Source organism: Electrophorus electricus, chromosome 22 (genome assembly GCF_013358815.1).
Source record: "Electrophorus electricus isolate fEleEle1 chromosome 22, fEleEle1.pri, whole genome shotgun sequence".
Classification (NCBI taxonomy): Eukaryota; Metazoa; Chordata; class Actinopteri; order Gymnotiformes; family Gymnotidae; genus Electrophorus; species Electrophorus electricus.
Window position 1 is genome coordinate 5,007,433 of NC_049556.1, and position 12,500 is coordinate 5,019,932.

Genomic DNA, 12,500 nt, shown 5'->3' on the forward strand with positions numbered 1-12,500 from the left:
TTGACTAACCCCAACCATAATGCAATGAAGTCTAAAGTAAATGCTGACTAACCCCAACCATAATGCAATGAAGTCTAAAGTAAATGTTGACTATCCCCAACCATAATGCAATGAAGTCTAAAGTAAATGCTGACTAACCCCAACCATAATACAATGAAGTCTAAAGTAAATGCTGACTAACCCCAACCATAATGTAATGAAGTCTAAAGTAAATGTTGACTAACCCCAACCATAATGCAATGCAGTCTAAAGTAAATGCTGACTAACCCCAACCATAATGTAATGAAGTCTAAAGTAAATGTTGACTAACCCCAACCATAATGCAATGAAGTCTAAAGTAAATGCTGACTAACCCCAACCATAATGCAATGAAGTCTAAAGTAAATGCTGACTAACCCCAACCATAATGTAATGAAGGCTAAAGTAAATGTTGACTAACCCCAACCATAATGCAATGAACTCTAAAGTAAATGAACCCTAAAGTAAAGTAACTCTAGCCCTAACCCCAGTGTAACCAAACAACCAAGCTTGTTTAGTGATGTATGCTTATGTTAATAAGGGACCTCCAGGAACACCAGGGACAGTGGGACCTCTTGGAAACATCGGACCAAAGGTTAAATCTCAACCACACCCACCCCCCACACACAGCATCATTTTCAGATCTTCATTTGTTGCTGTCAAGAGTGATGCATGGCAGGTCAGATTAAATTGATCTGCCTGATTGTACCTCATTATACACAGGCGTGCACACACAGGCACCCCTGAGCAAAGTAAACAACACACACTCCCACACATCATCTTTTCTGCCATTTCATATTCATTTCTTTTCATTCCATTTAATATGACTTGATTAAGATTAGATTAGATTAGATTAGATTAGGGCCATTACCTAAAAAGGAAAAGTCTACTGAACACTGACAGCATCTTAGACTTCATCAACTATTAATTTATTTTATTTCTGCACCCCTCGATTTTCTCTCTCTTGCTCCTTCTCAGGGCCCTCCTGGAAAAGCGGGAGACTTGGGAGTCCCGGGAGAACCAGGGGAGAAGGTAGGAACCGCGTGCACCGCATTCGAGGAATCTTCTGACCCTACAGGAACCTCAAGGCCACGAATGGCCTACATTTCGAGCCCTTCTTATTAGGGTTTGCGTGGATACTGTTTCACTGCACTCCCAGCTTGCATGGCCTCTGTATGGAGCACGCTAGAGGATGGCTTGCCTCTCACTATGCCACCACTGGATTATGGGTATCACTCCACCGAAGTCTTGACCTCATAGCATACTCCTGCCAAATATTATGCAGCGCAGACTCTATGTCATAATGACAGGGTGAATCCATCTTTGAAGAGGACTGGTAAATCTATATTTGTGTTTAAATACGGAGGCTAAATGGAGGCTGATGTTAGCCTGCATTTGGCCGGACCTGCCGTTATAGAAGGCTGGTGCTAGTTAACTGCCCATAATGGTAGAAGCCGCTGCCACAGCACTGCTATGGGGGTATTGGATGAACATGGTGTCATAGCAAAGGACAGACAGTAGTGTGTGTGTGTGTGTGTGTGTGTGTTCAGTGCTGTTTTGATGTTTTTTGTAGGGTGCTTTGGGAGCAGATGGGAACGCAGGGGCCCCAGGCATTGTTGGTCCAAGGGTACGTGTGAGCTTCGCATAAACACAGTTTAATCCAGTAAACCTGCATCTTCGAAATTAACACACATTGTGTTTGTTTGTTTTTTGTTTGTTTGTTTTTGTGTGTGTGTGTGTGTGTGTGTGTGTGTGTGTGTGTGTGTCTAAAGGGAGAGCCAGGGCTGGAAGCAGAGCCAGGTCCGGCAGGACCTGATGGTCCTAAGGTCTGTATTCCATTATACTCTAATACACAGGCTGGATCAGTCACTGGTTTGTGGCCATTAGTAGAAGCTAACAACTGTTCAAGGTTCTGCTGGCTCTTTTTTTCCTTTAGAATATTAGTCAAAATCACTAATGTTCAATGACACTTGAAACAGCCTCTGTTAGATTCCACAATGATATAAGTTATTGATAACAGTATAATCAGAAGACACTACATGCCACGCCCCCTGTCACACCCCTGTTACACCCCCTATCACGCCCCCTGTCATGTCATCTGGTGGTCTCCATTGGTCTGCCTCACATGTGAAGTTTTTAGCCGTTTCTCCACAGCGGTATTTTGCCTTTTGGTGCTGTTTTTTTTTACATTTTTCCAGTGAGCAAATCGTGTCAAATTGCCCTTGTTAATTTTTGACTTTCTGCATTTGACATTTAACCCAAAAAACCCAAAAAACCCATAAATTTTTCTGGCAATGCAGACTACAGTGAATGCTAATCCAATGTAAAGACCAGTGTAATACAGATAATCAAACCTCTATCAAAAGACCTCATGCATAACAAAACCGCAGTACACCCTCTAATTGTGCTGGGGTTTTCAAACTGTGGACCTGTCACAGGGGTGTCAGATAATGAGATCTTTAGATTAAAGACTCAACACACGTGAAAGTATTTAAACAGCAGTGAAAATGCTCTGCTGGTGATCATAAGCAATTCATTATTTGTCCATTAGAGGGTGCTGAATGGTATTGATTATCGTTATCTGACTACACAGGCTACCCTTCAAGCTACATCCTGTTCACACGCAATCTTAGAAATGGACCAGTGGCCAGCAAAGTATAAGCGTAGGGATAATGATGAAGATCATTTTTCCCCTCTTTTGTAAGTGAAGTAAAATCCATTGATTTGCACTTATGTATAACATAAACAACATTACTAATTTACTTGGGCTCGTCAGTAAAGCATTTCATCTTTTTTCCTTCGATTTTCCATACATCGTCTCTCTTAGTGAGATGATAGTTATCTTCTTGGTCTTTGTCTGCTACGTTCTACAACCCCCCCCCCCCCCCCCGCACATACAGGATTAAAATCAAAACATGTTGGTGGTTATTCTTTCTAGCTTAGCTGTCTGAATCTCTAATAATTCATCCCAAAAATGGTTTATAGTGAAATGCATGATTTAGTGTCCCTGAGACTGAAAATACAACACTTCGCATCTGGGTCACTAGGTGGCACTATGACAGAAAAACAGGTAATTTTGCTAAATTAATATCTCAATGAACAGAGGTGGTGCAACATTGATTTTAATGTCCTTTAAACATATGTGCAGAGTTTATTCATCTGCTGGAAGTTAGAATTCAATAGAAATTTGGAAACATAGTTTTAAGATATTAGAAACATGCGCAGGGTATGGTAATCATAGTCACACACGTTCCAGCCTGTGAGTTACGACTCTCAGAAGGTCAGTGGGGAAGATTGGTTTTGCCAGAGAGAGCAATTAGTTTCTAGACAGGTTGTAAAACCTTACTTTGTTTAGTCACTCTGTTCGTTGTGAAACTCGAGGGTCCCACTGACAGTCCTAGGTGAGATAAGGCCACTTAAGGGAATGTGGCTGATAAAAGGGGAAAACCTGATAGCAAAGTCTCCCCTACACCTTGGTATTGCTCGCCACTTGCTAGCTAACATTAGTTCGCTTGAAACATGGCTAGCTAAATAACTTGCGCAAGCACGCTATAATAATCGCGGTTAATCAGTCATTCGTTCAAAATGCTTCGTCTGATTTGGTCCACTAGGCAGTCCAACAAAAAAGCAGGGAAAGAGAGGACTAAGTACAAGTTTTTCCATTGCACTTACTATCCTGTTGCTTTTTATTACGTGTCTTCTTCCGTGTTGTTACGGAGTTGTATCGTGTTCCCTGAATAGAAGACAATGGTAAGTTGTTGGGTGATGGCAGAATGTTTGAATGTTGCGACCACAGCCTGCCTGCGCACCCCAGCATCCAAATGCTTATGGGACTGCTTAAAAGGATCACTGAACCAATTAAGATTTACTGTGCGAGAAAAGGTTGTAAGTTAAATGTTGGGTTTATGGATGTATTTGCAGCAGCCGTTTGTGTGTGTGTGTGTGTGTGTGTGTGTGTGTGTGTGTGTGTGTGTGTGTGTGTGTGTTGAACAGGGGGAGAAGGGGGACGTGGGTCCGGAGGGTGAATCTGGCATGAGGGGTGATCCCGGGATCAAGGGCAAAGAGGGTCCGCCAGGAGATCATGGGCTTACCGGTGTCAGAGTGAGTTCATGCACGCACATGTGCACACACACACACACACACACACACACACACACACACACACACACACACACACACACACACACACTCTTTCCTTCCTTCCATCATGTTTGTGTGTATGTGTGTGTGTATCTCATCCCTACTCAGGGTCCTGAAGGAAAGACAGGGAAGCTTGGTGAAAGAGGAAAGCCAGGCCCAAAGGTCAGTGTCTCAGTAGCCCAAAGGTCAGTGTCTCAGTGACCCGAATGTCAGTGTCTCAGGGACCCAAAGGTCAGTGTCTCAGCTGGATCTCTTAAAGACTCACTTGAACATAGCATTTCTCCTTAACGCAGGGTATTGGATTAGCATCCGCTGCCTCTAAAATCACAATCCCATGCATTACGATAATTAGCATTGTCCAAAGCTAGTACTGTACAACTCAGTTAGTACTCTCGGTCTAGGGGATTAATATGCATTATGACCTCAGTCTGAGTTTGACTTACTAGTTTCATTCCTCCTTATTGGCCTGGCCTTAACCTACTGGTGGCTTTTTCCCCGCAGGGGGCAAAAGGCAACATGGGGCACCTGGGTGAGACAGGCCCGATGGGCAAGATCGGACCGATCGGAACCACAGGGCCTAAGGGGTCGAGAGGAACTGTCGGACCTGCGGTAAGGAGATAGGAGTGGAGTGGGACTACTACAAATGAAAAAAACCCATTGGTTTTCTCTTATTTATCTGTCTGTCTCTCTCTCGGTCAGGGTGCTCCTGGACGGATGGGACAGCAGGGAGATCCAGGCATAGCAGGGTATGAGGTGAGGAACACACACACTTGTATTCATTTACCATGGAAATAGCAATACACTTTTTTGGGCAAGAAAAACTCAAGTTTCATCTGTCTCTTTCTATCTGTGTCTGTGTGTGTGTGTCTCTCTCTCTCTCTCTCTCTCTCTCTCCCTCTCTCTCTCCAGGGTCACCAAGGTCCACAGGGTCCTATAGGGCCTCCGGGACCAAAGGGTGAAAAGGTAAAATAATAGTTTGAGTGACCAGTTATTTATAAATTCTGACCATTATCACCAGTCAGACTGGGGAAGCATCGTATGCGTCTCGTGTGATATGACTTTGTGACAGTACAGGCAGGTGTGTGTACAGGCATTATTATCATTACACTTACACACAGTACAGCTGGCATACAGTGAATGCTGTTGTTGTTATTGTTTAGGGTGAACAGGGGGATGATGGGAAACTTGAGGGTCTTCCTGGTCCTACTGGACTCAGAGTGAGTCTGTTAATCTCTTACTCTCTCTCTCTTTCCACACTATGTTCACTTCTTCTTAAAGTCCCGTGGATAATCTGTGAATATTCCTCTCACAAGCATGTCAGTTCAGTTTCAGTGTTATTTGTGAGGCCCCTTTCACAATAGCTATTGAACATAATCTCGATGCAACCTAAAAAGAAATGAGTTTGGCAATATTCACTAATGAGGAGCATATCGTTCGTGTGTGTGTGTGTGTGTGTGTGTGTGTGTGTGTGTGTGTGTGTGTGTGTGTGTGTGTGTGTGTAGGGTCGAGTTGGAGACAGGGGAAACCGAGGGGAGCCAGGAGATCCAGGATACCCAGTAAGTTCACTCACACAGTGCAGATACCCAGAAAGTTCACTCACACAGTGCAGATACGCAGTAGGTTCACTCACACAGTGCAGATACGCAGTAGGTTCACTCACACAGTGCAGATACGCAGTATAAAAGGTGCTGAGGTGCTGCTGGCTTTCTGATGTGAGACTGCTGGTTCAGTGAGAAGCAGAATGGAGGATCATGGATGCAGTTGGCAGGAGAAACTGACCAGTGCCTGTGTAACTGTGCTTAATGTACTTCACTCTTCAGTATAAACAAGCTTTTTTAAAAACTCTTTATTGCTCATCTGGTTTTTGAGGTGTTTATGGTCACATAATAATAAAAACATCTTGGACGTAACGTATAAACCATAAGATGAACCAACATTTTCATATAAGTAGAGATTTGTTTAAACTTCTAATCTTTACAAAATGTAATGTACATTCTGACTCTCTCACATATAAAAATATGGATCCCAGTGGAACATGTGAATGAATGAATAAATTAATTAATACTGAATGAGTTAATGAATAAATAAACAATATTTATCTTATTTGAAAAATGTGCCTATGTTGATTTGTTGATCACTGACAAATCTTTGTTGCCCAGGGTCACATGGGAGTGGATGGTCTTAGAGGCAAGCCTGGAGCCCCTGGATTACTTGTGAGTGTCAACATATTCTTAGCTCAGTACACTTTGTGGATGCATTGTACACTGGTATGAAACAATACATCAAAGCAACAAAAGGTACCATGGCACCTTGAAAATAAAAGCATTTGTAAAGCAGTACCTTTGAATCCAATTCCCACAGCTCTCAAAGGAAAGATGCTATTATCAAAAAAAGACGGCAACACTCTGCATATTCTATTTTTTCCTCTACTTAACCCAATACAGCAAAGCATGTGTTAACTCCCCTAATGACAAACACAAGCTGCTGGTCCAAGATTACAAATCTGAATTGTTACACTCAGTGGTGATTAAGTCAACGTTTATACACCCGATTCTAGAAAATGCTGATTACATTGTGCAGTTTATTTCCAGTAAGGTAAACAAATGAGCTCAGCAAATCAGACTTCTTCGGCTGAGAGCCAGAAGCCTCCCATTGTAGGTAAACTCTCCAATCAGAATTAAGATGCAAATTCTGGAATTACATTTGTATCTTATAAAAAGCCCCTAAAAAGTCCAGAGGAAGACTAAATAAATTTGCCTCCTTACGTATTGATATCAAGGCTAACTGGTTCAAAGTGACCATCAGGTAATATTGTTGTAGTTGAACATGATTAGTTATGATCGCGTCCATGTTCGTGTTCTTAGATCTTCATTTGCGATCAAGGCTAGCTAAAACGGGCAGTGCTTTTAGTTTTTTGATCGGGCTGATGTGATTTGGTACAAACATAATGTTACTCTCTGTGTGATTAGGAAATAGTCTCGATAAGTATTCGATCAACCCTCCACCCTTCTGACTTTTTGAAGTTTGCAAGTGCTACAATGCATATTTGACAGGCACTCTTATAAAGAAGAAATTGCAATTTCAGGCACATTACTGAGGGAGGCAAATGTTGTGTTAGGGGTTTTGCACATGGATTCATTGTTATAGCATAGAGCACTTACCAGAAGGGGTTTGAACCCCAGTCTCCCACTGAGGGAGCAGTGTTATTACACACTATACACCTATATAACACCAACACCTATACCATACCTACTTTATACTTTATCTTCCAGTTCTGAACAGGAGGGAACAATAATGTCTAATGTCATTGGATAATTTAACAGATGTGGTTAATTTGCTCAGTGGCATAGTAAATCTGTTTGAATCTACAAATGCATATAAAGTGTATATGTTATACACTACTAATTAATAGATGCATTTCACTAATATTTCGTTTTCATTCTAAATGTTATGCACTGCACGCATTCTTAATTATTCAATGCATGTATCACACACACACACACACACACACACACACACACACATACACAGTGCATAATTGATTGAGGAGCGTTAACATTTGATCACATTGTAGGGTCATCCTGGTCCCCGTGGGCAACAAGGTCCCAAAGGATCCAAAGGCGAACAGGTAGGGGCTTGCGGGGTCACTACTTACACATTAACATATTCTTACAGTCTGGAATCCTTAAAGCTAATTAACATAGTCGTACACTCTGGAATCCTTAAATGTAATTAACATATTCTTACACTCTGGAATGCCTAAATGTAATTACCATATTCTTACACCCTGGAATGCATAAATATAATTAACATATGCTTACACTTGAGAGTCCTTCAGTGTAATTGACATATTATTACACTCTGGAATCCTTAAATGTAAATAACATATTAATGCACTCTGGAATCCTTCATTGTAATTAACATATTCTTAGCCTCTGGAATCCTTAAATGCAATTAACATATTCTTACACTCTGGAATCCTTAAATGTAATTAACATATTCTTATCCTCTGGAATCCTTAAATGTAATTTACATATTATTACACTGTGGAATACTTAAATGTAATTTACATATTATTACACTCTGGAATTCTTAAATGTAATTTACATATTCTTACCCTCTGGAATCCTTAAATGTAAATAACATATTAATGCACTCTGGAATCCTTCAATGTAATTAACATATTCTTAGCCTCTGGAATCCTTAAATGTAATTTACATATTCTTACACTCTGGAATCCTTAAATATAATTAACATATTCTTACACTCTGGAATCTTTAAGAGCAGTTAACATATTTTTACAATCTGGAATCTTTTAATGCTATTAACCTATACTTACACTTTATATATAATGTGTAACATTTTTAAATGTTTATGTGAAAAATCAGCACTGCATAGTACTCAAAAAAGGAGTTTGTGTATATGTGTTGAAGAGAGTTTTTAATGAATGTGGCTGATATTCCGATGTTCTCTCTCTGTCTGTCTCTCTCTTCACTTCCTTAAAGGGGCAACAAGGAAAACAGGGTAAACAAGGAGATCATGGACGTAGAGGAGCACCAGTAAGAATCCACAGTGACTCCCTGTCTCTCAGTCCCACTCTCTTCTCTCCTCTAGCTCTATTGGGATAGACGTGTAAAATGCTGTGATTCATGGGTTCTATGGAAACACACACTGTCAGCTACCGTAATGCCAACTCTGCTGTCTTTTTGTCAGGGCGTTGTTGGATTGCCTGGCCCAAGAGGAGTAGTTGGTCGGGAGGGGCAGGAGGGCATTCCTGGACCAGATGGCTTTCCTGGGAAGGATGGGAGTAAAGGAATATCAGTGAGGTTTTTTGTTTGATTTTTTATCATAAGATTATGGTAAGATTTCGGTTTGTGGTGTTTCCCAAGGTTTTATGTTAGGTCCAGTTTGTTTTTCCATTTTTTCATACATACTGTCTTGGTTGACATTCCCCTTTCTTGATGGTATCATGCATTTTTAGTATGTACCAATTTAAACCTTACACTTCAGGATTAAGGAGCTTTGAACATAGTTTGAGTTATTTTGCTTTACTGATAGTCAGTATACAAACATGATAAAGCTATATTTTGCATATGTTTTAAACGTCTTGCTTTCCCCTTATCTATTCAGGGTGAACAAGGCGATGATGGTGAGCTTGGTCTCTCCGGGAAACCTGGAGCCAGGGGTAAAGTTGGTGTCCAAGGGTTACCAGGCGATCAGGGTTCATTTGGTCCAAAGGTGAGCGAACCGTAAACTCAAAACTCAACATCAAACTGAATATATTAAAGGTCAAGCTTTTCCACCTGGAAACAGCGTAAATAGTGTTCTTCATCTCATTTGCATGACCATTTAATGAATATCTAAATTTCCATCTATACCCAAGCTCAATGTCTGTACTGATAATCAATTAAACAATAATTATCAATCACTCAATGGCAGGGAGAGCAAGGTCTCCCAGGGCAACCGGGCCCTTCAGGGAAGAGAGGCTTTAACGGAGTAACAGGCATGCCAGGAGCGCAGGGAGATCCAGGATCAAAAGGGCAGCTAGTGAGTACCTCCTCCCACCCACACACCCACAGAGCTCTACCCTCCGCCAACGCCACACTCGTCTAAGTTCATCAACAGACTGATCTCTGAAACCTCTGCATCATCCTTCCTCATATCACACATCTCTGCTATTCCTTCCAACATTCGTTTTTATGGAATTTTTTTTCCATAGGTCAAATCCCTTGGGAATTTGAGTTCAGGGAGTTCTCTTTACTGTTAAACACCAGTCTTAGGTTTACTTTAAAGGTTTACTTTTAAACACCAGTCTTAGATAAGACCAAATTCCTGTACTCCATACATCGACAACTGTTCATGGCTTTTATTTTATGCAAAGAAAAAATATTACATTGATATTACATTATCTTTTTGTTGATGGATATCCTAGTTTAATTTTACTACACCAAGTATAGAGTGTGACATGTTATTATATGAATTATTATTTATGTAAAAAAGTCTTATTTCAAAGCTTCAATACAAAGCTCTAAAAGTCTATTTATATGTTCACTGTGATTAATCAGTATTGCTGCTGATTTAGTTTACAGGCATCTGTAGTTTACATGCATCTGTAGGTCCTATATCAGATGATATCAACAAAATAGCCTGGATCGCTTTAGCTGAGTTATATTCTAAGTGTAGTTATTCTACATGTAGTGCTGTCACATTATAGGTGTAGTCATTCTACGTGTAGCGCTGTCACATTATAGGCGTACTCATTCTACATGTAGCGCTGTCACATTATAGGCGTAGTCATTCTACGTGTAGCGCTGTCACATTATAGGCGTAGTCATTCTACATGTGGCGCTGTCACATTATAGGCGTAGTCATTCTACGTGTAGCGCTGTCACATTATAGGCGTAGTCATTCTACGTGTAGCGCTGTCACATTATAGGCGTAGTCATTCTGCGTGTAGCGCTGTCACATTATAGGCGTAGTCATTCTGCGTGTAGCGCTGTCACATAGGCGTCATTCTGCGTGTAGCGCTGTCACATTATAGGCGTAGTCATTCTGCGTGTAGCGCTGTCACATTATAGGCGTAGTCATTCTGCGTGTAGCGCTGTCACATTATAGGCGTAGTCATTCTGCGTGTAGCGCTGTCACATTATAGGCGTAGTCATTCTGCATGTAGCGCTGTCACATTATAGGCGTAGTCATTCTGCGTGTAGCGCTGTCACATTATAGGCGTAGTCATTCTACGTGTGGCGCTGTCACATTATAGGCATAGTCATTCTACGTGTGGCGCTGTCACATAGGCGTAGTCATTCTACGTGTAGCGCTGTCACATTATAGGCGTAGTCATTCTGCGTGTAGCGCTGTCACATTATAGGCGTAGTCATTCTGCGTGTAGCGCTGTCACATTATAGGCGTAGTCATTCTGCGTGTAGCGCTGTCACATTATAGGCGTAGTCATTCTGCGTGTAGCGCTGTCACATTATAGGCGTAGTCATTCTGCGTGTAGCGCTGTCACATTATAGGCGTAGTCATTCTGCGTGTAGCGCTGTCACATTATAGGCGTAGTCATTCTGCGTGTAGCGCTGTCACATTATAGGCGTAGTCATTCTGCGTGTAGCGCTGTCACATTATAGGCGTAGTCATTCTGCGTGTAGCGCTGTCACATTATAGGCGTAGTCATTCTACGTGTAGCGCTGTCACATTATAGGCGTAGTCATTCTACGTGTAGCGCTGTCACATTATAGGCGTAGTCATTCTACGTGTAGCGCTGTCACATTATAGGCGTAGTCATTCTACGTGTAGCGCTGTCACATTATAGGCGTAGTCATTCTACGTGTAGCGCTGTCACATTATAGGTGTAGTCATTCAGTCATATTTATAATAAATGATAGTTCTAGGCTCTGAGTTTTATCAGTGATGAAATAATACTCTGTTGATATGACCAAATTACGCGGTTCTCCTTTATTCCAGGGAGATGTCGGAGAGCCTGGGTTTCCGGGAATACTCGGAATGTTTGGACCAAAGGTGAGGTTTTTTCTAGAGAGACAGAAAGGGAAAGAGACCAAGAGAGATGAACAGTTCTATGGTTTGATACTTGGAATGTTAGCACCAAAGGTCAAGTTTACTTTTAAAGAGCGAGAGCTAGAGACCAAGAGAGATTATATATTCCACAAATTCTACAGTTTGCATTCTTGAATTTCTTTCTGTCATTTCCAGGTCAAATACAGCTGTTTAGGTATTTGGAGTTAATAAATACCTACATGTTTTCTTGGTCTCTGCGGTTATTGAATATTCCATTTCTTGACTGGATTAGTGTTGTTGGTGTTACCCTGATTCACTGGGAAAATACACACACACACACACACATACACACACACACACACAAAAGGTTATCTATTACATCCATTACATGTTTAATTAAATGTGTTGTTTGCACAGGGTCCCTCTGGAGACACTGGGTCAAAGGGCATTAGGGGACCTAAGGGCCCCACTGGCACTATGGTGAGTCTACACTCTTCCTTTACGACCCTGGAGTTAATCCTTCCCAAAAAATGATATTTTCATACTGGCCTCGATTGTCTGCCACTCATATACTGAGAGAAAATCATTTTGAACCAGATTTTCTTAGTGGGGGTGTGGCTCTGTCTGCACTGTACAGACATGGCCACACCCCTCTCTGTAACCCAATCAATGTGGAGAAGGACTGCATTCTCACCTCCCACCAACCAATCATTTGGTTTTGCTACTTTGGTGAATAGCTACATTTTCTACAAAATAAAACCCTTTAGTCTGAATTAGTCAATAAGTTTCTGCTGTTGAAGGATGTGTAGGAAACAAGGCTGTTC

The 12,500-nt window shown here is 41.3% G+C and overlaps 1 protein-coding gene across 1 annotated transcript in view; it reads left to right on the plus strand.

Annotated features, from left to right (window-relative positions):
- Nucleotides 1-12,500, plus strand: part of col27a1a (collagen, type XXVII, alpha 1a) — a 96,553-nt gene that overhangs the window by 65,636 nt on the left and 18,417 nt on the right. The window contains exons 33-51 of the mRNA XM_035521251.1: nucleotides 560-613; nucleotides 997-1,050; nucleotides 1,592-1,645; nucleotides 1,791-1,844; nucleotides 4,012-4,119; nucleotides 4,267-4,320; nucleotides 4,660-4,767; nucleotides 4,858-4,911; nucleotides 5,068-5,121; nucleotides 5,319-5,375; nucleotides 5,661-5,714; nucleotides 6,318-6,371; nucleotides 7,733-7,786; nucleotides 8,664-8,717; nucleotides 8,872-8,979; nucleotides 9,289-9,396; nucleotides 9,598-9,705; nucleotides 11,626-11,679; nucleotides 12,094-12,156. Of these exons, the coding sequence (XP_035377144.1) occupies nucleotides 560-613; nucleotides 997-1,050; nucleotides 1,592-1,645; nucleotides 1,791-1,844; nucleotides 4,012-4,119; nucleotides 4,267-4,320; nucleotides 4,660-4,767; nucleotides 4,858-4,911; nucleotides 5,068-5,121; nucleotides 5,319-5,375; nucleotides 5,661-5,714; nucleotides 6,318-6,371; nucleotides 7,733-7,786; nucleotides 8,664-8,717; nucleotides 8,872-8,979; nucleotides 9,289-9,396; nucleotides 9,598-9,705; nucleotides 11,626-11,679; nucleotides 12,094-12,156 (1,308 nt within the window). The remainder of the gene's footprint in view (nucleotides 1-559; nucleotides 614-996; nucleotides 1,051-1,591; nucleotides 1,646-1,790; nucleotides 1,845-4,011; nucleotides 4,120-4,266; nucleotides 4,321-4,659; nucleotides 4,768-4,857; nucleotides 4,912-5,067; nucleotides 5,122-5,318; nucleotides 5,376-5,660; nucleotides 5,715-6,317; nucleotides 6,372-7,732; nucleotides 7,787-8,663; nucleotides 8,718-8,871; nucleotides 8,980-9,288; nucleotides 9,397-9,597; nucleotides 9,706-11,625; nucleotides 11,680-12,093; nucleotides 12,157-12,500) is intronic.